The sequence below is a fragment of the Microcaecilia unicolor genome, chromosome 8 (genome assembly GCF_901765095.1).
Source record: "Microcaecilia unicolor chromosome 8, aMicUni1.1, whole genome shotgun sequence".
NCBI lineage: Eukaryota > Metazoa > Chordata > Amphibia > Gymnophiona > Siphonopidae > Microcaecilia > Microcaecilia unicolor.
This window is the reverse complement of record NC_044038.1, coordinates 227,951,916-227,975,889: the sequence shown is the minus strand read 5'-3', so window position 1 is coordinate 227,975,889 and position 23,974 is coordinate 227,951,916. Positions and strand designations below refer to the sequence as shown.

General features: G+C 44.0%; 1 protein-coding gene across 1 annotated transcript in view; it reads left to right on the top strand.

Moving 5' to 3' along the window:
- The first annotated feature begins 5,093 nt into the window (after positions 1 to 5,093).
- LOC115476399 (protein-glutamine gamma-glutamyltransferase E-like) overlaps positions 5,094 to 23,974 on the top strand; it is a 37,364-nt gene continuing 18,483 nt past the window's right edge. The window contains exons 1-7 of the mRNA XM_030212764.1: positions 5,094 to 5,174; positions 10,234 to 10,407; positions 11,806 to 12,051; positions 15,266 to 15,384; positions 17,161 to 17,289; positions 21,660 to 21,831; positions 22,306 to 22,438. Coding sequence (XP_030068624.1) covers positions 5,168 to 5,174; positions 10,234 to 10,407; positions 11,806 to 12,051; positions 15,266 to 15,384; positions 17,161 to 17,289; positions 21,660 to 21,831; positions 22,306 to 22,438 — 980 coding nt within the window. The 5' untranslated portion in view covers positions 5,094 to 5,167. The remainder of the gene's footprint in view (positions 5,175 to 10,233; positions 10,408 to 11,805; positions 12,052 to 15,265; positions 15,385 to 17,160; positions 17,290 to 21,659; positions 21,832 to 22,305; positions 22,439 to 23,974) is intronic.

Sequence of the window (23,974 nt, the reverse complement as noted above, 5' to 3'; positions counted from 1 at the left end):
AATCAGCCAGAAAAAAGTACGTGTAGAGGATGAAACAAATCACACCCAGCTACTGTAAAGGGATCAGAATCCTCTAATGAAAGCACCAGAGCTGGACCCGACACAGTCCGTGTTTCACCGTTGAACTTTTGGGGTATTTTCCTGCTATCTCAACTTTGCTATAAGCTTGAACCATCTTTTGCTGAACTAATATGGATTCTATAGCCTGTTGCCCGAATACTATTATTATTAACATCTGTATAGCGCTACCAGATGCACGCAGCGCTGAACACCTGACACAGAAAGATAGTCCCTGCTTGATAGAGCTTACAATCTAAAAATACAGACAGACAAGACAATTAAGGGTGAGGAAAGTACTGGGTGAGAAGGAACAAGGATAGGGGAATTGAGTAGTGGTTAGGAGCCAAAAGCAGTGGTGAAAAGGTGGGTTTTCAGCATAGATTTGAAAACAGGTAGACGTGGAGCTAGACATACAGTGGTGGAAATAAGTATTTGATCCCTTGCTGATTTTGTAAGTTTGCCCACTGACAAAGACATGAGCAGCCCATAATTGAAGGGTAGGTTATTGGTAACAGTGAGAGATAGCACATCACAAATTAAATCCGGAAAATCACATTGTGGAAAGTATATGAATTTATTTGCATTCTGCAGAGGGAAATAAGTATTTGATCCCCCACCAACCAGTAAGAGATCTGGCCCCTACAGACCAGGTAGATGCTCCAAATCAACTCGTTACCTGCATGACAGACAGCTGTCGGCAATGGTCACCTGTATGAAAGACACCTGTCCACAGACTCAGTGAATCAGTCAGACTCTAACCTCTACAAAATGGCCAAGAGCAAGGAGCTGTCTAAGGATGTCAGGGACAAGATCATACACCTGCACAAGGCTGGAATGGGCTACAAAACCATCAGTAAGACGCTGGGCGAGAAGGAGACAACTGTTGGTGCCATAGTAAGAAAATGGAAGAAGTACAAAATGACTGTCAATCGACAAAGATCTGGGGCTCCACGCAAAATCTCACCTCGTGGGGTATCCTTGATCATGAGGAAGGTTAGAAATCAGCCTACAACTACAAGGGGGGAACTTGTCAATGATCTCAAGGCAGCTGGGACCACTGTCACCACGAAAACCATTGGTAACACATTACGACATAACGGATTGCAATCCTGCAGTGCCCGCAAGGTCCCCCTGCTCCGGAAGGCACATGTGACGGCCCGTCTGAAGTTTGCCAGTGAACACCTGGATGATGCCGAGAGTGATTGGGAGAAGGTGCTGTGGTCAGATGAGACAAAAATTGAGCTCTTTGGCATGAACTCAACTCGCCGTGTTTGGAGGAAGAGAAATGCTGCCTATGACCCAAAGAACACCGTCCCCACTGTCAAGCATGGAGGTGGAAATGTTATGTTTTGGGGGTGTTTCTCTGCTAAGGGCACAGGACTACTTCACCGCATCAATGGGAGAATGGATGGGGCCATGTACCGTACAATTCTGAGTGACAACCTCCTTCCCTCCGCCAGGGCCTTAAAAATGGGTCGTGGCTGGGTCTTCCAGCACGACAATGACCCAAAACATACAGCCAAGGCAACAAAGGAGTGGCTCAGGAAGAAGCACATTAGGGTCATGGAGTGGCCTAGCCAGTCACCAGACCTTAATCCCATTGAAAACTTATGGAGGGAGCTGAAGCTGCGAGTTGCCAAGCGACAGCCCAGAACTCTTAATGATTTAGAGATGATCTGCAAAGAGGAGTGGACCAAAATTCCTCCTGACATGTGTGCAAACCTCATCATCAACTACAGAAGACGTCTGACCGCTGTGCTTGCCAACAAGGGTTTTGCCACCAAGTATTAGGTCTTGTTTGCCAGAGGGATTAAATACTTATTTCCCTCTGCAGAATGCAAATAAATTCATATACTTTCCACAATGTGATTTTCCGGATTTAATTTGTGATGTGCTATCTCTCACTGTTACCAATAACCTACCCTTCAATTATGGGCTGCTCATGTCTTTGTCAGTGGGCAAACTTACAAAATCAGCAAGGGATCAAATACTTATTTCCACCACTGTACAGGCTCAGGAAGTCCATTCCAGCATTAAGGTGTCACGAGGGAAAAGGAACGAAGCCTGGAATTAGCAGTGGAGGAGAAGGGGGACGACAAGAGAGATTTGTCCAGCAAGCAGAGTTCACGGGGAGGAATGTAGGGAGAGATGAGAGAGGAGAGGTAATGGGGGGCTGCAGAATGGATGCATTTAAAGGTCAGTAAGAGAAGTTTGAACTGTACGCGGAAGCGGACAGGGAGCCAGTGAAGTGACTTGAGGAGTGGGCTAGTGTGGGTTGGTGGAATACATCAGAAAACATCAGAAACCAGCGTGCATACAATGCCGATTACTGCCCTGTTAGCGCCACGCGCCAGAAAATAAAAAATATTTTCCAGCGCATGTAGCGGACACACATAAAACATGAAATTACCACCCAGGCCAGGCGGTAGTTCAAAATTGACTCGTGTAGGTGCCTACGCGGCTGAGTAAAAGGTCTCTTACCGGCTAGAATTTGGCTGTCTCCGTATACCTGCAAATTCAATGCCAGAACTCGGACATAGCTCGTCATTGAATTTCTGGGTATAATGCCGGCAGGAGTCAGCAAAACGCTGATCGTTTCTGGCTAAATACCTGGCCGTATGATTTCAAATAGATGGAAATAATCTGAGCTTTTTAACATTAGAACTGTGTTGAAAAGTCTTTCTCCCTCTGTTTTCAAAGGGGTTTTGCCATGGACACAAAAGAGCAATTCCATAAGGACATAAGTATCAACATACCGGGGCAGACCGAAGGTCCACCAAGCCCAGTATCCTGTTTCCAATGGTGGCAAATCTAGGTCACAAGTACCTGGCAAAACAGTGAAATAGATTTTATGCTGCTTATCCTATAAATAAGTAGTGGATTTTACGGTAGTGGCAAATCCAGGTCACAAGCACCTAGCAAGACCCCAAAAGAGTGACATAGATTTTATGCTGCTTATCCTAGAAATAAGTACTGGATTTTCCCAAGTCCATCTTAATACTGGCTAAAGTACTTTTCTTTTAGGAAATTATCCAAACCATATTTAAACCCTGCTAAGATAACCGCTTTTACCACATTCTCTGGCAATGAATTCCATAAAGGGCTCTAAAGATTAGGCACCAAAATCTGAGCACTAAGCTAGGTTTCTATAATAGCAAACTTGCATGCAAAATGTTTTCTAGAATGCTAACTTAAGTTGGCCGTTACACACCAACATTTAGTCCCACTCAATTATGCCATGTCAACAGCAGATGTAAATGTGTGCATGTAAATGTAGCATCCTCCTCGTGCAACTGACTGTATTCTATAATTTGCATATATTGTTTGGCAACATGCCAATGGTCCTCCCACATGAATTCCCCCTTGCATTTACACCCTAAAAAATGTATGCGCCAAGTTACAGAATAGCACCTAAGTGAACTAACACATGAACTTTCTGTTTCACCCCCATCTTAGTGTGCATCTACCAAATTGGCACCTAACTTTTGCCACACTATCCAGCTTATTTTCAAAAGAGAAAGACGCCCATATTTTGACCCAAATCGGGAGATGGGCGCCTTTCTCTCATGGGCGCCCAAATCGGTATAATCGAAAGCTGATTTTGGGCGCCTCCAACTGCAGTCTGTCATGGGAACGGACAAAGTTGATGGGGGCATGTCGGAGGCGTGGTGAAAGCGGGACTGGGGCGTGTTTATCGGCCGAGGAGAGATGGGCGCCCTCGGCCGATAATGGAGAAAAGAAGGGCGCCAGAAGCGAGAATTTGGGTCACTTTTTTTGGACCCTTTTTAGTCATAAACAAGTCCCCAAAAAGTGCCCCAACTGCCCAGATGACCACCGGAGGGAATCGGGAATGACCTCCCTTGACTCCTCCAGTGGTCACTAACCCCCTTCCACCAAAAAAAAGAACTTTAAAAACTTTTTTTCCCAGCCTGTATGCCAGCCTCAAATGTCATACCCAGCTCCATCACAGTAGTATGCAGGTCCCTGGAGCAGTTGTTAGTGGGTGCAGTGCACTTCAGGCAGGTGGACCCAGGCCCACTCCCCCCTATCTGTTACACTTGTACTGCTAAATGGGAGCGCCCCAAACCGCCCCCAAAACCCACTGTACCCACATCGAGCTGCCCCCCTTCAACAATAAGTGCTATGGTAATGGTGTAGAGTTGTGGGCAGTGGGTTTTGGGGGGGATTTGGGGGGCTCAGCACCCAAGGTAAGAGAGCTATGGACTTGGGAGGTATTTTAATTTTTTTTATTAATTGTTACAAGTGCCCCCTAGGGTGCTTGGTTGGTATCAAGGCATATGAGGGGGACTAGTGCACTACGAATCCTGGCCCCTTCCATGACCAAATGCCTTGGATTTGTTCGTTTTTGAGCTGGGCGCCTTCGGTTTCCATTATCGCTGAAAACCGATACCGCCCAGCTCAAATCCGCCCACATGCGATGCATTTGCCCGGCACAAAACGTATTATTGAAACAAAAGATAGATGCCTATCTTTTTCGAAAATACTGTCTATCCCGCCCCTTCGCGTATCCGTCCTCAGAGATAGGCGCCCATGGAGATGGGCATTCGCATTCGATTATGCCCCTCTATGTAGAATGTGGGGAAAATGGGACAAGCCTTTTTAAGAGCCGGCATCTGTGGGCTTCTGTGGGAAGTATCTGTAGGTATATCTCTTTTTCACATCCTGATATTGTACCAATTTCAACAAGCCTGCTCCTGTCATCGCTCAAAAATAAAGATGTGTACCCTTCCTGCCTAGAAGCACTGTATCAAAAAGATACATTTCCAAGACTAAAAATTCCTCTGGTCAAGTGACAGGTTCCTGTCAAGCTCTGCAAAAGGTGTGGCAAGAAGCATCCTTCGGTCGCTCCCAAAATTGAGCAACTTCATATGACCTCTCAGGGAAAGCAAGTTTCATACGGAATGTTGCATGGAATCATGAGAGACAACCACACCTATCTCATCTGAATCAACTATGGCCTCATATTTAGACTATAAATATTGGATGCATTAGGTAAAATCATCAGATTTTCACTCTACGCTGAAGCACCCAAACTTCAAGCAAAGAGAGAGGAGAAGAAACAAACAAAGAGAGAAACATAACCATCATGGCAGGTAGGTAGCATGAATTGAAATGTATTGCAGGTTAACACCTGAGCCTTCTTCTCTTCATTGAAATGTCTCTTACAGAGGAATCTATAGCTTTAAATCCTTATTTGCCCATTTTAACTTTCATTATATGTCATGTAAATAGGTCTTATGCATTGGAAATGGCATTACATGCAACTACTATGCAAATAAACGCAACTAACATGTCAATAGAAATGAGGTTTCAATGGGTCTACACTCTATAGCCTATAATGAAGTTAATGGATTGTACCTGATTTATTCAAGATATTATTTCCTTCAGTATCGAAGGGAATCCCCCGCCTCCCTTAATACATTTTTGCAAGTTAATATATGAATGCTATTTTTTTTTTTGCTGGCATTACAAAATGCACATAAATTTGAATTCTATGATGTTGGAGGTGTTGACCTTTCCCAGGGGAATCTCTCTGTGCATTTAGAATTCACCTAGGCGTGACTGTCTACCACACGTTAATTTTAGGCGCCATATTTATAGAATCGGGCCTTGAATGTTGCCAAACAACAATTACATAGTAATCCCACTCTGATGGCATAAATAAGCATTTAAATATCCCTAACCGTTCAGCAACAGCTAAACCTCCTCTAAAAATGTTGCTTATATCTATATCTATCTTTTTCCATTTTATATAAACGTGCTTGATATGTGGTAGTGAAAAAGTTCGCTTGTCCTCCAAGGACACTTCAAACAGCACCACCCATTAGTCCTTCTCACTGTAGACCAGTACACACTGCAACAAGTATTTTTAAGATCCACTTCTCCAGGTTTTGTATTTCCGTGGTCAAACATCCCACTCTCTTCCATACCTGTGTTCTCCTGTGGGGCGTTCGAGTTCTCCGCTGAACAGCGGATTCTTTTGAACACATCACCGCTAGGTCAGGCATCTTCCTATCTTGCTGCTTCATAGGGCAATTGCTGTATGCATATAACTTCAGTCTAACACCCCCTCACACACACACACACACACACACACACACTCTTAGCATAGTATCACACCTTACCTGAACTCTCTTCATCGCTTTCAGTGACCCAGTGTTGGCAATTGTGTGCTTGTTTCCCATAGGTGAGTTCAGCTTACATGCATTCACAGTGTGTATTTTTAACCAATGCATACACTAAGCATACCTTATACACAAGGATATTCCCAGGGATAGGGAGGTCATAAATTTCTTTTTTTATCTATCATTTTTGGCAGTCTCTAACTGGTAGATGTCATAGTCTTAATGGCTGACCAAATTGATGTTTGTCACCCTTGAGTTCGTCCTTTATTGCTGGGGATTTGGTACTATTACTACTACTACTACTACTTGACATTTCTAAAGCGCTATCAGGGTTACACAGCGCTGTACAATTTAACATAGAAGGACAGTCCCTGCTCAAGGAGCTTACAATCTAAAAGACAATCTAAAAGACAGGTGTACAATCTAAAAAACAAGTATAAAGAGTCCGTCTGATAGGGAATACTATAATTCACAAAAGGTTAGGTGCCGAAAGCAGCATTGAAGAGGTGAGTTTTAAGCAGAGATTTGAAAATGGGTAGGGAGGGGGCTTGGCGTACTATTGTACGTAATGTTTGTTTTAAGGGTCTACATGTAATGTAGGCAGACTGTATGAAAAGCAGCTGAAAACCTGAATGACATAAAGAAACATTAGAAAAGAGAACAATGAAAAAGCAAAGGGGAGGAAAGGAAATCAAACACTTCTGAGTATTTACCATCTATAAAACAAAATTAGAAGGCCCTTTTTGGGACATCAGAAAGACTTCTAAATGAAGAGGAATATGAGTTGTCCTATCAGATTCCTGATATGATATATAACCTTAGAGAACAATTTTTCAAACCCCTTCAGGGTCTCCAATTAGAGAGCTGCACAGGAACCGGGATAGTGGGAAACCCCTCCTGATCCATGGGACTCCTGTGGAGACGGACACAGGTCCTGCGGGGTTCCTGCAGAAGTGTAGTGCCAGGTCAGCCTACCTATCTTTTCCTTGTGCCATTATAACAGCACTTAAAAATTAATGGATATGGTTGATATCATTGAATTGGATATGGTTTGGATATGGATTGAAAACCCAATAAGCACTGAGAGGGGAAGTTATCAACATGGGCTACTGTTAAGTTGAATTATTTTACCACAAGTCGGGTTATTTTAGCACAGGGGCTGGGCGGGGATGGAGGAGATTATTTGCGGGGATGGGCTGGGATGGAGAAGATTCTAGTGGGGACAGGCAGGATGGGTTAGATTCCATCGGGGACAGATGACATTTCTGCCCCCGTGCAATTCTCTATCTCCAAGCATATTTTCAAAGGGAATCTCCTTGTGGCATGCAGGGAGGTGGTCACACTATAGGTAACTAAGGGACCCTTTTACCAAGCTGTGGGAAAAAGGGCTGGTGATGGGGGCCGTTTTTCCCATGTGCCAGGGCCCTCTTTACCGCAGCAAGTAAAAAAGCCCCCCGCACACATGGCCATGCAGTAAGAGAGCTCTTACCACCACCCACTGAGGTGGCGATAAGGGCTCCCATGCTAACCCACAAAAAACCATTAGGTAGCCATACAGAGTCTATGAAACTTTACAGACCTTGTTTTAAAGGGAGCAATAGAGGTCAAAATGATACAGCAAAATGCAAACCGAAGCAATCTTGAGAAACCAAGGAAAAGATGTAGTGATAAAAGTAATTACTTTTCTGGACTGGTTCACTGGTAATTAATGGAATTCTTATGTTGTCACTCCCAAAGGAGTAACAGCAAACCAAATCCAAAAACTAGGTCTGTGTTATCATAATCTTCACAGTATGTTGTAACAAAGCATAAAATTAATACACATCTAAAACACCTCAGTGAAGCAGATAAAAATGTTCTCACACAGCATCAACGGAACAAATAGAGCCAGAAAATATGGAAATCCATCTTTATGGAAAGGCTTGTGGATATGTGGAACAGCCTCCCAGTGGAGGTGGTGGAGACAAGGACTGTCTCTGAAGTCAAGAAAGCATAGGACGTGCACAGAGGATATGCATGAGATTCATTTGCAAACTCTGAATCAGGCGTGTTTAATTGAGCCTGCCATGAGTGGGAAAGCGCGGGGAAAGGAGCTTAGCCGAGATTGGGTGGCGGAGCTGGTGGTTGGGAGGCGGGGATAGTGTTGGCCAGACTTATACGGTCTGTGCCAGAGCCGGTGGTGGGAGGCGGGGCTGGTGGTTGGGAGGCGGGGATAGTGCTGGGCAGACTTCTATGGTCTGTGCCCTGAAAATGACAGATACAAATCAAGGTAAGGTATACACAAAAAGTAGCACATACGAGTTTATCTTGTTGGGCAGACTGGATGGACCGTGCAGGTATTTTTCTGCCGTCATTTACTATGTTACTATCGTAACAAAAACTTTAAAAAATGCTGGATTCAATCAATTGCAATCAAAGAAGGCTGCTGTACTTTGTAAACCTCCGTACTTTCCAATGCCAATAAGCAGAGTTTTGGTGCCAGTAAACCTCAGTAACAATGCACTGTGCTTGGTTCTTTTAGACACAATGGTCTTATTTGTTGCAATCCTCACTGGTTTCTGACCACCACCGCCCTTATCGTTTATTATTAATATCCTATCGATGCTCTTTCATTAATTTACACAATTATTTGCTTTTAAATGCTTATCAAAACTCTTAATGGCTTTATCCTCATCTTTTGAGTGCAATATTAGATCTAGTCGGCTTGGGGGTTGCTTCTGACATGGCACATGTTTCACTATCAGGCTTATTTTCGAAAGTGATCGCCGGCCATTTCCCAACATAAATCGGGAGATGGCCGGTGATCTCTCAAAAGCGTCGAAATTGGTATAATCGAAAGCGGTGTTTTTGACAGCATCGCCGCTTTCCCGTCGCCTCGCCAACAAAAGTTCAAGGAGTCGTGTTGGCGGCTTAACGAAGGTGGGACATAGGCGGGCATGGGCTTGGCTACCAGATGGCCGGCTTTCGCAGATAATTGTACAAAAAAAAAATGGCGTTAAGCAGTATTTCGCTGGGTTTACTTGGTCCTTTTATTTTCACGACCAAGCCTCAAAAAGGTGCCCCAACTGACCAGATGACCACTGGAGGGAATGGGGGATGACCTCCCCGTACTCCCCCAGTGGTCACCAACCCCCTCCCACACTAAAAAAATAAAAATAAAAACCTTTTTTGCCAGCCTGTATGCCAGCCTCAAATGTCATACCCAGCTCCCTGACAGCAGTATGCAAGTCCCTAGAGCAGTTTTTAATGGGTGCAGTGCACTCCAGGCAGGCAGACCCAGGCCCTTCCCCCCCCCCCTACCTGTTACACTTGTGGTGCTAAGTGTTGAGCCCTCCAAACCCCCCCCCCCCAAAACCCACTGTACCCACATGTAGGTGCCCCCCTTCACCCATAAGGGCTATGGTAATGGTGTAGAGTTGTTGGGAGTGGGTTGGGGGGGATTTGGGGGGACTCAGCACCCAAGGGAAAGGAGCTATGCACCTGGGAGGTTTTTTTGTATTTTTTAAAATTTTTAGAAGTGCCCCCTAAGGTGCCCGGTTGGTGTCCTGGCATGTCAGGGGGACCAGTGCACTACAAATGCTGGCTCCTCCCATGACCAAATGCCTTGGATTTCATTGGGTTGGAGATCGCCAGCATTTTTTTCCATTATCGCTGAAAAACAAAACTGGCAATCTCAAACCCAGCGAAATCCAAGGCATTTGGCCGGGCTAAACCATATTATCAAAAAAAAAAGATGGCCGGCCATCTTTTTTGAAAATACGGTTCCGGCCAGCTGTTGCGCAACCACCAAAATAGATCGCCAGCGACCTATTTCGCCGGCGACGTTCGATTATGCCCCTCCACGTAGCTTTATCAAGGAAGACCCCTGCTAAACACGTGGTTTTTCTAATACGTTCACTTATATTTTAATAATATAGAGTATTTATACTTACATGATGGACCTCTCTCCTTTGTCTAAAAGTTCTCTTCAAAAAGAGATTGAATGCATTTTTCAAACTGCAACTAAACTTTACTTTTTCTTTTGCAGCCCTGACAGTATATAATGTGAATTTAGAACTTAACTCCAATAAGAATGCGCACAACACCAGCTACTACGACAGTTCAGACTTAATCTTAAGAAGAGCACAGCCCTTCTTCATCACACTTACATGCAACAGAGCTCTGCAGTCCGGGGATAATATCACATTTATAGCACAAACAGGTAATCACTACCACACGCTAAGCTCGCAGGCAGGCAGGTGGCCTTCATCATACACTCATATCACACCTCATCAACAAGTGGTTCTCATCATACACTTACCTCACAGGCTGGTGGCTTCCATCAAATACTCATCTTGTAGACAGTTGATCTCCATCTCTGCTGTTTTCACTTCACTCTCAAGCAAAACTCATTGGTTAAGAATGTCAAGCAGAGTTTTGCCCCAGACTTATTAGCTTTGGACAGGGAGACAGGGTTTATATCTACTTAAAATATCCATTACTTTTTAGACTTGTTACAGTTTCATTTGGAGAAGCAGGTTGGAGGGAATCAACAGGGAGCAGGAAAACGGAGAAACTGAAGAGAAGGGCAGAAGGACAGTCAAGAAGAAATTACAGAGAGTCTTGGATTGAGAGATTTTGGGAAAGTGAAAGGGAATTTACTTAGTGGACGTACAGATGGAGATATAGGAGGGAACAGGAAGAGGTAAAGGCAAGAGAGTTGTGAGAGACGGAGATGGTTTTCACAATGAACCAAACAAAAAAAACAGCACCACGGGCCTTTAAAAATGGAACACAGTTCTTTAATGAATGAGCCTTGACAAAAAGACCCGACACGGGCCGTGTTTCGGTGACTAGCACCTGCGTCAGGGGTCTACATAGAATACAAAACATAGAAATAATATATTTTTAAATTTTTTTTAACATATAATGAATAAAACCAAAGATTAATATTTAGACTCATCAAGCATACATATATAAGCCTATATAAACACCTAAAGCATTTAATATTTTAACATTCTCATATTAAATGCAATGTTAAAATATTAAATGCTTTAGGTGTTTATATAGGCTTATATATGTATGCTTGATGAGTCTAAATATTAATCTTTGGTTTTATTCATTATATGTTTAAAAACATTTTAAAAATATATTATTTCTATGTTTTGTATTCTATGTAGACCCCTGACGCAGGTGCTAGTCACCGAAACACGGCCCGTGTCGGGTCTTTTTGTCAAGGCTCATTCATTAAAGAACTGTGTTCCATTTTTAAAGGCCCGTGGTAGTGTTTTTTTTGTTTCGACTTTAGTTTGTACTTCGTTCCCTCTCTTTTGTTATATCCATTTCACAATGAACCAAAAATGAATTAGCTTGAGGTCGAGGGTGGAATGGGGAAGAGGTTGCCCCCTCTCTCCAATGCCAGAGTAAATATTCCTCTCACTTTTAAAAAATCTTCACCATCAGAAACATTATCATCATGGTCTACACAAAAATGCCTAATGGCAAGCTTTGTCTGTCCGAGAAATGTTCTGAACCTAAGACATTTCACCTTGTTTATTTTTCACAGCCATCTCCTTTTCAGACTGCTGAATAAACCATTGCTTGCTCTTGTTCCCCATAGGACCCCGCCCTTCAGACTCTGACGGTACAAGAAGAGTGTTCGACCTTTCCAACTCAGGGAGTGACAGTAGTTCCTGGAGTGCTGTCCTACAATCCAGCGACTCGAGCACCTTGAGCATCAGTATCTCCACCACCAGTGATTCGATCGTTGGCCTTTACAGTCTATCAGCTCAGATAGTTTCCAATGGCAGCAGTTCATCCTTCACACTAGGGAATTTCATACTGCTGTTTAACGCTTGGGCTTCAGGTAACATATGTTCTCTTCTTAAAGTAAAAGAGCATCTGATTAATCCTATGCCGTGATATGGCTCATGAGCCCGGAGAACACTGATGAATTTAGAGACTTGCCACTCTGATGAAATATCCTTTAAAAATGGAACAGTATTAGTTGATCGTCTCCTTTCAAACTAACGAGTGCATTTTAAAAATGGAAGTGTTTAAGTGTTTTGATTAACATAGTCCATGTCTCTGCCTGGAAGTGTAAAAAATTTGAAAAACCCAGTGTGAGCATACAATAAAGCCATTAGTGGAGGTTTTCTTTGGGGGGGGGGGGGGGGGAAGAAACAATTCTATAACGAGGTTCCTCCAAGTAAGTAACTACTAGCATAACCGGGCATCAACATGCCTAACAAGGTTGCTCAGTGTCGGTCCTCGAGGGCCGCAATGCAGTTGGGTTTTCAGGATTTCTCCAATGAATATGCATGTGATCTCTTTGCATTCACTGCCTCCAATGCATGCAAATAGACCTCATGCATATTCATTGTAGAAATCCATGAAAACCTGACTGGGTTGCGGACCTTGAGGATTGACATTGAGCGTCCCTGAATTAGGTGCTTGCACTAATGCCAGCCTGAGAGCTGGTCAGTGGCGTAGCTACAAGTAGCATTGAATCACACCAGGGGTCCTCAAATCCAGTCCTCCAAGTCCTCAACCCAGCCTGCTTTTCAGGATTTCTACGATGAATATGTATGAGATCTATTTATATGCAAATACATGGATTTGAGGACCCCTTGTTACATCAACTTTCAATGTGAATTTCTGCCTATAAGTTGGCGCTGCAGGTGGGCATTCACTTGGTCGGAGTTTAGGTGGAGTTTGGACATGGTGCTCAAATGCATGCATATACAGTGGTGGAAATAAGTATTTGATCCCTTGCTGATTTTGTAAGTTTGCCCACTGACAAAGACATGAGCAGCCCATAATTGAAGGGTAGGTTATTGGTAACAGTGAGAGATAGCACATCACAAATTAAATCCGGAAAATCACATTGTGGAAAGTATATGAATTTATTTGCATTCTGCAGAGGGAAATAAGTATTTAATCCCTCTGGCAAACAAGACCTAATACTTGGTGGCAAAACCCTTGTTGGCAAGCACAGCGGTCAGACGTCTTCTGTAGTTGATGATGAGGTTTGCACACATGTCAGGAGGAATTTTGGTCCACTCCTCTTTGCAGATCATCTCTAAATCATTAAGAGTTCTGGGCTGTCGCTTGGCAACTCGCAGCTTCAGCTCCCTCCATAAGTTTTCAATAGGATTAAGGTCTGGTGACTGGCTAGGCCACTCCATGACCCTAATGTGCTTCTTCCTGAGCCACTCCTTTGTTGCCTTGGCTGTATGTTTTGGGTCATTGTCGTGCTGGAAGACCCAGCCACGACCCATTTTTAAGGCCCTGGCGGAGGGAAGGAGGTTGTCACTCAGAATTGTACGGTACATGGCCCCATCCATTCTCCCATTGATGCGGTGAAGTAGTCCTGTGCCCTTAGCAGAGAAACACCCCCAAAACATAACATTTCCACCTCCATGCTTGACAGTGGGGACGGTGTTCTTTGGGTCATAGGCAGCATTTCTCTTCCTCCAAACACGGCGAGTTGAGTTCATGCCAAAGAGCTCAATTTTTGTCTCATCTGACCACAGCACCTTCTCCCAATCACTCTCGGCATCATCCAGGTGTTCACTGGCAAACTTCAGACGGGCCGTCACATGTGCCTTCCGGAGCAGGGGGACCTTGCGGGCACTGCAGGATTGCAATCCGTTATGTCGTAATGTGTTACCAATGGTTTTCGTGGTGACAGTGGTCCCAGCTGCCTTGAGATCATTGACAAGTTCCCCCCTTGTAGTTGTAGGCTGATTTCTAACCTTCCTCATGATCAAGGATACCCCACGAGGTGAGATTTTGCGTGGAGCCCCAGATCTTTGTCGATTGACAGTCATTTTGTACTTCTTCCATTTTCTTACTATGGCACCAACAGTTGTCTCCTTCTCGCCCAGCGTCTTACTGATGGTTTTGTAGCCCATTCCAGCCTTGTGCAGGTGTATGATCTTGTCCCTGACATCCTTAGACAGCTCCTTGCTCTTGGCCATTTTGTAGAGGTTAGAGTCTGACTGATTCACTGAGTCTGTGGACCATTGCCGACAGCTGTCTGTCATGCAGGTAACGAGTTGATTTGGAGCATCTACCTGGTCTGTAGGGGCCAGATCTCTTACTGGTTGGTGGGGGATCAAATACTTATTTCCCTCTGCAGAATGCAAATAAATTCATATACTTTCCACAATGTGATTTTCCGGATTTAATTTGTGATGTGCTATCTCTCACTGTTACCAATAACCTACCCTTCAATTATGGGCTGCTCATGTCTTTGTCAGTGGGCAAACTTACAAAATCAGCAAGGGATCAAATACTTATTTCCACCACTGTATAGACTACTGCAATTTACTAAGACGCAACTATTTACACCAGCTCTATGGTTGGCCTAGGTCAATGCTTGTCAACCCATTCCTCAGTGCACATCCAGCCAGTCCGGTTTTAAGGATCTCCACAATGAATATACATGAAACAGATTTGCCTGCCCTTACTCCTTGATATGAAAATCTATCTCATGCATATTCATTGTGGATATTCTGAAAATCCGACTGTCTGGATATGCTCTGAGGACTGGGTTGAGAAGCACTAGACTAAGTGCTCATGCCTAAAATATGCATGCAGATTTGACCTGTGAGGCTAGAACTATATAAAGAAAAGTAGACTCCTACTTTCTTTATAGAATAAGCTCTTAATAGGTGTGTTCTTGGGCCTTAATAAAGTGCCCTTTCCTACAATTCTCCTCGTATTGTTTGCACATAAAGTATATGCAAAGTACAAAAGGGCTTGTGTAATTTTGCATTTGATAATTTTCAAGAGACAAGTAACATGGGTTGATCTTCTTTGAAAATTGGTGTAAGATAAACAAATACATTAAAAACACCCACACATGCTAATTTTTAGTGCACAACTAAAAACGCTAGAACGCCTACAGCGCGGCTTAGTAAACAGGGCCCGTATAGTTTGCAACCATGCACACTGTTTAAAATCGCTTCCATAACGAGGGGAAAATTCCAGGATAAAGGGCTTCTCTAAATTCTTCAACGCACCTCGTGCAGGAACAGATGTAACAGCCACTATTGATGGCTTCGCTTTTGCAGGAGATGATGTCTACATGTCTGGAGCTGCCGAGAGGAACGAGTATGTTCTGAATGAAGCCGGACTTGTTTTTGTTGGAAGTGCAACCAATTTTGGAAGCAGAGGATGGGACTATGGTCAGGTACTTTGAAATATGGACATTTCTTTCTCACCCAGAAAGGGATAGCTGATGCCGAACTGAGCTAACCCATTGCAGCTCCTCTGAATTTCGATGCCCTACAATATTGGAAAAATCCCAAAGAATTTGCTATGGAATGCATCGATTGTTCACTTACCCCTAATTCTATAAAGTCACCAAAAATTGCAAGCGCAAATCTGGGCTCACACCCAATTTGCACATGACTAATGAGTTAATTAGTACCAATAATTGGCTTTTTAACAAGAAAATATTGGCACTAATTAGATTTAATTGGCATTTATGAGTGTACATTTTTCATGTGGCCCAAAAAAGGTGGGCACAGAAATGATAGAGTAATGGGTGTTTCGGGGTGGATTAGGGGCACAGTTTTCAATTACGAGCGCAAGCCCACAGTTTTCAATTACCCACCCAAGCCCACCCTTGGCTACGCCACTGGGTTCTTCTTATAGAGTAACCAGGAGTTAATCTGAGATGAATCACTGTTAAGTGTATGCAAGTTCAGTGGAGTCTTCGTTGAACTTTTCAATATGTTAATCTTCTGTGACCTCACAATGACCTTTAAGCATGTAATGGAACTTACTTTTCTTGTACTATCACATCCAGGAATCCATTCTGTAGTGATATCAAGAGAAGATGCCTATTAGTTTTTATAAAATATGTTGTGAGATTGTTAATTTAATTTAACATAGGCATTCATAGTTTGCTTTACCAGTTTAGTTCAAGGCAGACCAGAATAAGTAGATACATTTACGATAAATTGCCAGAGCATCACAAGTTTGATATCCCTTCAACTCAGTCCTAACAGAGATATTCTCTCCGTCATAGTAATAGAGCAGAAACAGTTGGACAAAAATTGAAGAATCATAGGCTGTAGTGTACATCTTAAAACGCTGGAACTAAAATTTAGGGGCCTGGTTGGTATTCAAGTGCCAGATGATATTCAGTGCTAGAACCTGAATAACTATCCAAGCAAGTTAGGACAGCTATTTGTACAGTCATACTTGGCCAGTTATCTATGCACCAATACTGAATATCATCCAAGGAGGTTTGATAAAAGAAGACAGTATGAGCCTATCCAGCCCATTATGTGGGCTGAAGCCAGTAGGTGGAGCTTGTCACCCTATCAATGTTTTGGGTGTACCAAGATGGCCTCAGCTATATTAGGGAGAATTAAAACCTTCCTGGGTGGAGTGAGTAGAGACCGTGCAGGGCGTCAGACTCACAGAACCAGAAGCCTTGCAGATCAGCAACGCGGCCGTGCCGGAGAAGAGGGCTTCGGCTGGCGGGGGTTGGGGACCCCCGCCAGCAAAGGTACCCGATAGCAACGGCGGCGGCGGGAAGGGGGGGGTCGAAAGGGTTGGCGGCGGAGGGGGTCAGAGGTGGTGGCGGCGGCGGCAGGTCAAAAATGGTGGGGGGGTCAGCGGCGCCGGGGGGGAGCTAAAATGTGCCCCCTCACCTCAGGCTCTGGACCCCCCCCCTGCTGAAGTATGGCTACACCCCTGTTTTAACCAAGAAATTAGGGGGTTCATGTCAGTCATACTGTAGCATTTTCTATTACATATCATCTTTGGAAATAATGCAAGGACATTGCATGGTCAAAACGTTGCAAAGAATTAAAGTCGTGGTCACTTGGAAAACAATCAATCAATCTGGGAAAGTTCGAGTTAGATTCCTTCTCATAGTATTTGAAAAACCACCAGTGTGATTGCTGATTCCTTCATATCGGATGACATGCTACATTTTCCTTTGCTTCTGCAGTTTGAACAAGGCATTCTGAACATCATTCTGAAATTACAAGACAGCAGCATAGAGTACCGACGTGATGCAGCTGCAGATGTCGCCAGGAGGAACGATCCGAAATATGTGAGCAGAGTGCTGAGTGCCATGGTAAGGAAAGCACACCTGGAAACTTACATTGAAAGAGCAACAAATTCATTTTCATTGCAATCAGTTAAATAAAGTTGTGAGACCCAACTAAATCCAAGCAACCTCCACAAATAATTTTACCCTACCAAAGATGGCGCAGCATATGACGTTGAGTTGCATTGCAAAATAGTCGACAATCAATGGGTAGATTTGGTAAATACACCTAAAGATAGGTGCCAGGATGCAGGCAAATTCTGTAATGGCAGTTCCACGTGGAACCGGTATAGAATGCTAGTTTAAGGGCCCTGTTTACTAAGCCACGCTAGCGTTTTTAGCACATGCTAAAATTAGGGGAAAGGGGACTTGATATACCGCCTTTCCAAGGTTTTTTCAACTACATTCAAAGCGGTTTATATATATTCAGGTACTTATTTTGTACCAGGGGCAATGGAGGGTTAAGTGACTTGCCCAGAGTCACAAGGAGCTGCAGTGGGTATCGAACTCAGTTCCCCAGGATCAAATTCCACTGCACTAACCAATAGGCTACTCCTCCACTCATTCCACCAAAAAGAGCTAACCTCATCAATGATGTCACAATGGCTTGATTGTCCGATACTTGGCTCACTTCTGATATTGTGATGTCATAAGGGAAAGGGAAATGGGACTTGATATACCGCCTTTCTGAGGTTTTTGCAACTATATTCAAAGCGGTTTTCATCTATTCAGGTACTTATTTTGTACCAGGGGCAATGGGAGGTTGTCCCAGAGTCACAAGGAGCTGCAGTGGGAATTGAGCTCAGTTCCCCAGGATCAAAGTCCACTGCACTAACCACTAGGCTACTCCTCCACAGCTGAAAATTAGCACACGCTAAACACTAGAGTTGCCCATATATTCATATGGACAACTTAGCATTTAGCGCATCTTAATCATTAGTGCACGCTACAAATGCTAACGCACCCTTAGCGCTGCTTAGGAAACAGGGCCCTAAGTCTGAATTCTCACGTCCAACTTTAGGCACGAGCATTTATGTCACCTCCCTACTGGCAATTAGACATGTAAATGCAAGTATGCTATAAATCCGCACCTAAATACTGGGCACACCCCTGATCCACCCATGCCCCTCCCTTAGCCACACCCTCTTGAGATTTATGTTATAGAAATTAGGTACACTGGGACCAATATTCAAAGCAATTTAACCGGTCAGCAATGGCCACTGAAAATTTAAATCGCACAGAACCAGTTATCCACGAATATTCAACAGAAGATAACCAGCTATCTGCGCTGAACATTCACGGCTAATGCATAACTGGGAGCTGGCTATCTCGGGGGTGAATCACATGTAGAACCCGAAATTCAGCACTAACCTTCAAGGTTAGCGCAAAAATAGGACCACATAAATAGCTGTCCTATCTTTATGCGCTAGAGGATGGCTGGTTAGGACTGAATATCGGCTTTAGAGAATGACACGGGGGATGGGGACCCTGAACGGGGACAGTCTGTGGGGTTGGGGTTGGGATAGAGCCTGCAGGGATGGGGCAGCAGAAACAGCGACAGATCTCAAAGGGACAGAGCCCGTGTCATTTTCTACTTTGAAGTCTGTTAATGAACTGGACTGTTATTTATGTTTGAGTGATACAGACGATGATCTTTTGATTTTTCGGAAAAACAAGCAAACATGCTGGCCACAACTGGCAAAATCTGCATGCAGGATCCTGTACATTCCTGCTTAACAGCATATCTTCTAAGAACCCGTAACCTCCGCTCTCAGGACAAATCACTCCTATCTGTACCCCTCTCCGCCACCGCTAACTCCAGACTCCGCCCCTTCTGCCTCGCATCACCTTATGCCTGGAACAGACTTCCCGAGCCCATACGCCATGCGCCCTCCCTGCCCATTTTCAAGTCCTTACTCAAAGCCCATCTCTTCTCCCTTGCTTTTGGCGCCTAACCACCTTCCCCATTCATGATACCTACACTGACTACATAGTTTGTTACCTTTAGATTGTAAGCTCTCTTGAGCAGGGACTGTCCTTCCCCGTGTTTAAACTTGGACAGCGCTGCGTAACCCTGGCAGCGCTATAGAAATGCTAAGTAGTAGTAGTAGTAGTAACACAAGTTGCTTGTTTTCATTATTGATTTCTATTGGTGATTTATAAACAAAAGTTGCACAGCATATTGTTCCTTTCTATACTTTAATAAAAAGATTTAAATATAAAATCTTAAGTGTTCGAGGCTTCTGTAGATGAGGACAGAGCCCACAGAGATGGGGCGGGACAGGGACAGAAACTGCAGGGATGGGACAGGGACGGAGACAGAGCCCACGGGGGGGGGGGGGGTGGAATGGGGTTGGAGACAGAACCTGTGGGGATGGGGTGGGGACGGAGACAGAACCCACAGGGACAGGGTGGGGACAGGGACAAACTTTGTCCCCATGTCGTTCTCTAATCAGCTTAACTGGTTATCAACTGGTAGACAAAAATGAAGCTGGATATTCAATGCTGGTCAATGGGCGGTTAGCTTGACGGAGTTTAAAAAGGGGTTAGATAGATTCCTAAAGGACAAGTCCATAGACCGCTATTAAATGGACTTGAAAAAATTCCGCATTTTTAGGTATAACTTGTCTGGAATGTTTTTACGTTTGGGGAGCGTGCCAGGTGCCCTTGACCTGGATTGGCCACTGTCGGTGACAGGATGCTGGGCTAGATGGACCTTTGGTCTTTCCCAGTATGGCACTACTTATGTACTTATGTACTTATGTACTTATGAAATGGCCCGGCATTGAATATCCAGTTTCAGCGCTAGCAGTGGGCTTTAACTGCGCTGCCTGCCAGCTGAAAACAGGGGAGGATGCAGTTTATAGATTAGTTACACACTTAGCTCCTGATTAGTACGAATTGACACTTCTTAAAGCCAATGATTGATAGTTACTACTACTACTAATAGCATTTATATAGCGCTACCAGACGCACGCAGCGCTGAACATTTGACATAGAGAGACAGTCCCTGCTCAAAGAGCTTACAGTCTAGGTAAAACAGACAGACAAGACATTAAGGGCAAGGGAATTACAGGGTAAAGAGGAACAGGGGAGGGGGAGGAGGGCAAATGAGTAGCGGCTAGGAGCCAAAGGCAGCAGTTAAAAGGTGAGCCTTCAGCATAGATTTAAAAACAGGTAGAGATGGAGCTCGACCTATGGGCTCGGGAAGACGGTTCCAGGCATAAGGTGCAGCAGGATAAAAGGAACGAAGTCTGGAGTTAGCGGTGGAGGAGAAGGGGGACGACAAGAGAGACTTGCTCAGAGAGCGGAGTTCACGGGGAGGAATGTAGGGAGAAATGAGAGAGGAGAGGTAATGAGGGGTCATAGAGTGGATGCATTTAAAGGTCAGTAAGAGAAGTTTGAATTGTATACGGAAGCGGACAGGGAGCCAGTGAAGAGACTTGAGGAGTGGGCTAGTGTGGGCATAACGATTCTGGCGGAAAATAAGTCGAGCTGCAGAATTCTGGACAGATTGGAGAGGAGAAAGATGGTTGAGTGGAAGACCAGTGAGAAGAAAAATTGCAATAGTCCAAGCGAGAAGTAACAAGGGTGTGAATAAGGGTTTTGGTGGCGTGTTCAGAAAGGAAGGGGCGAATTTTTCCTAATGTTGAAGATAAAGAAGCGACAAGTTTTGGCGATTTGTGGAATATGAGCAGAGAAGGAGAGAGAAGAGTCGACGATGACTCCAAGGTTACGAGCCGAGGAGACAGGGAGGATATGAGAGCCATTAACAGAGACAGAGAATGGGGGAAGAGGGGAGGAGGGTTTAGGGCGGGAAATGAGAAGTTCAGTTTTAGCCATGTTTAATTTGAGATGGCGTTGAGACATAGTTATCACTAATTAAGCACCAATTGAGCCAATTAGTTTACGCACAGAAGGGAGTCTATTTTATAAGCACACACCCAATTCCACAGCTATCTTTGGACACCATTTCTAGAATCAGGGGAATGTGTTCATGGGGAAAATAGTATGAATCTTTGCACAAAATTGAAATGCCAGTGCAATGATGTAATCTGGATTTTATTTGCAGACGTTTTTAAAATGTTGTGTATGGTCCTTGGTGTTTTATCTAAGTTTTCTTGTTTGTGATCCACTCTGAACTCACGTGGGTATTAGCGGAATACAAGAACAGGGTGTAATGTAATGTAAAAGCCAAAATAAGTGGAGAAGCCGGAAGACCATGTGTGAAAGTTTTTTCTGCTTTTTCAGCGTTTTCTGAAGGGAATCCACATGTTCTGTAAGAAATCTCAAGGGATATTATGACTTGGCAGATACAAAAATATAGTTTGCTTAAGTAAAACTGCTATGGGCAGTACAACCAAGACCGCAAGTTGTAATGTACTTTTATTTTTAAGGTTAATTCAAATGACGACCAAGGGGTCGTGCTGGGAAGATGGGATGGAAACTACAGTGATGGAGTTAGCCCAAGTGCCTGGAATGGAAGCATTGCCCTCCTCAGAAGGTGGAATTCATCAGGGCCAGTCCGATATGGACAATGCTGGGTCTTTGCCGGGGTGCTGTGTACAGGTACAATATTAAAAATCAGGCTTCCTTTTCTGAAGTAGGCTGTGAAAACTAGAAGGCTGTTCATAGCTATTCTGCAGATTCTTTAATTCATAAATTTTCAGTTTGTACTTTGCATTTCTTATCTTTTTATTCTTTACTTTTTTAGGGCTGCATTTTAAAAAATTAAATCATGTCTAATCGTTGTTGTTGTTCCCACTGTATTCCTTGTAACTCAGAGTCACAAGGAGTTGCAGTGGGAACAGAAATAATTAAATAACATACTTTTAATCATGCAATTAATCACGATTAAATTTTTAATCAAAATGCAGCCCTAGAAGTTTTAATTTTAACAGAAACAACATACTGAATGTTAGAAAATGCTGCAGAAAAGAACATTTTATAATGCACAGGATAATCTCCAGAGTATTTTCAATAAGGTTTTACGTTTCAACTGTCGGTACATTCATTGACGTAAGCATGTATCTTTTTCTGTAGCTCTGCGTGCTTTAGGAATTCCAGCACGGATGATCACAAACTTCGAGTCCGCCCATGACACAGATAGAAACCTGAGTGTTGATCAGTATTTTGACAAGTATGGAAAAAGCCTGGGAGGCGCTGACAGTGTCTGGTAAATATCAATAGTGAAAGGGGATGGGACTTGATATACTGCCTTTCTGTGGTTACAATCAAAGTAGTTTGCATATTATATACAGATACTTATTTTGTACCTGGGGCAATGGAGGGTTAAGTGATTTACCTAGACCAGGGGTAGGCAACTCCGGTCCTCGAGAGCCGCAGGCAGGTCAGGTTTTCAGGATATCCACAATGAATATGCATGAACTTGATTTGCATACACTGCCTCCATGGTATGCAAATCCATCTCCAGGAGTGGAGGAGTGGCCTAGTGGTTAGGGTGGTGGACTCTGGTCCTGCGGAACTGAGTTCGATTCCCACTTCAGGCACAGGCAGCTCCTTGTGACTCTGGGCAAGTCACTTAACCATTGAGCTTGCCATGAGTGGGAAAGCGCGGGGTACAAATGTAACAAAAAAATAAAATAAAAAATTGTGGATATCCTGAAAACCTGACCTGCCTGCGGCTCTCGAGGACCAGAGTTGCCTACTCCTGACCTAGACTCAAAAGGAGCTACAGTGGGAATCAAAGCCAGTTGGCCAGGCTCAAAGCCCACTTCCCTCTAGGCTACTCTTCCATTCTGTGGAGTGCAGTATTTATCTAAAAGCCGGAAGTGCGAAAGGTAGATGTTTATTTTGATTTAGCTCACACTGTTTCAGTAGTAGCTAAAGATAAGTTGTATTCAGGTGGAGCTATTATTGCCCTGACCCTGGCTGCTGTGTGGGCCATCTGGGCATGGAGCCAACACTTAATCAGATAAGTGCTGATATTCACTGGCTAAGGTAACCAGGCAAACAGGACCACATCAATAGCAGTCCTGATTTAACATAACCGGTTAAGGGCTGAATGGTACTTATCTAGTTAAGTGTAGGCCATCCACACATACAGGATACTTAATGAATATCGCCAGCTGAAAATTACCCTCTAAGTTTTGCATATCTACATATGTAGAACTTTTTGCATGTCGTTTCTTTATCTACAACATTAGCAAAATTCGCCCCTTCCTTTCTGAATACACTACCAGAACCCTTGTCCCCTCTCGCTTGGACTATTGCAATTTACTTCTCACTGGTCTTCCACTCAGCCATCTCTCTCCTCTCCAATCTGTTCAAAATTCTACGGCACGTCTTATTTTCCGCCAGAATCGTTTTACCCACACTAACCCACTCCTCGGGTCACTTCACTGGCTCCCTGTCCGATTCCGCATGCAGTTTAAACTTCTTGTACTGACCTTTAAATGCATCCGCTCTGCGGCCCCCCCCCCCCCCCCATTACCTCTCCACTCTCATCTCTCCCTACATTCCTCCCCGTGAACTCCGCTCACTGGACAAATCTCTCTTGTCGTCCCCCTTCTCCTCCACTGCTAACTCCAGGCTTCGTTCCTTTTCTCTCGCGGCACCTTATGCCTGGAATAGACTTCCTGAGCCTGTACGTCTAGCTCCATCTCTACCTGTTTTCAAATCGATGCTGAAACCCCACCTTTTCACTGCTGCTTTTTAGCTCCTAGCCACTACTCAATTGCCCTCCCCTTGT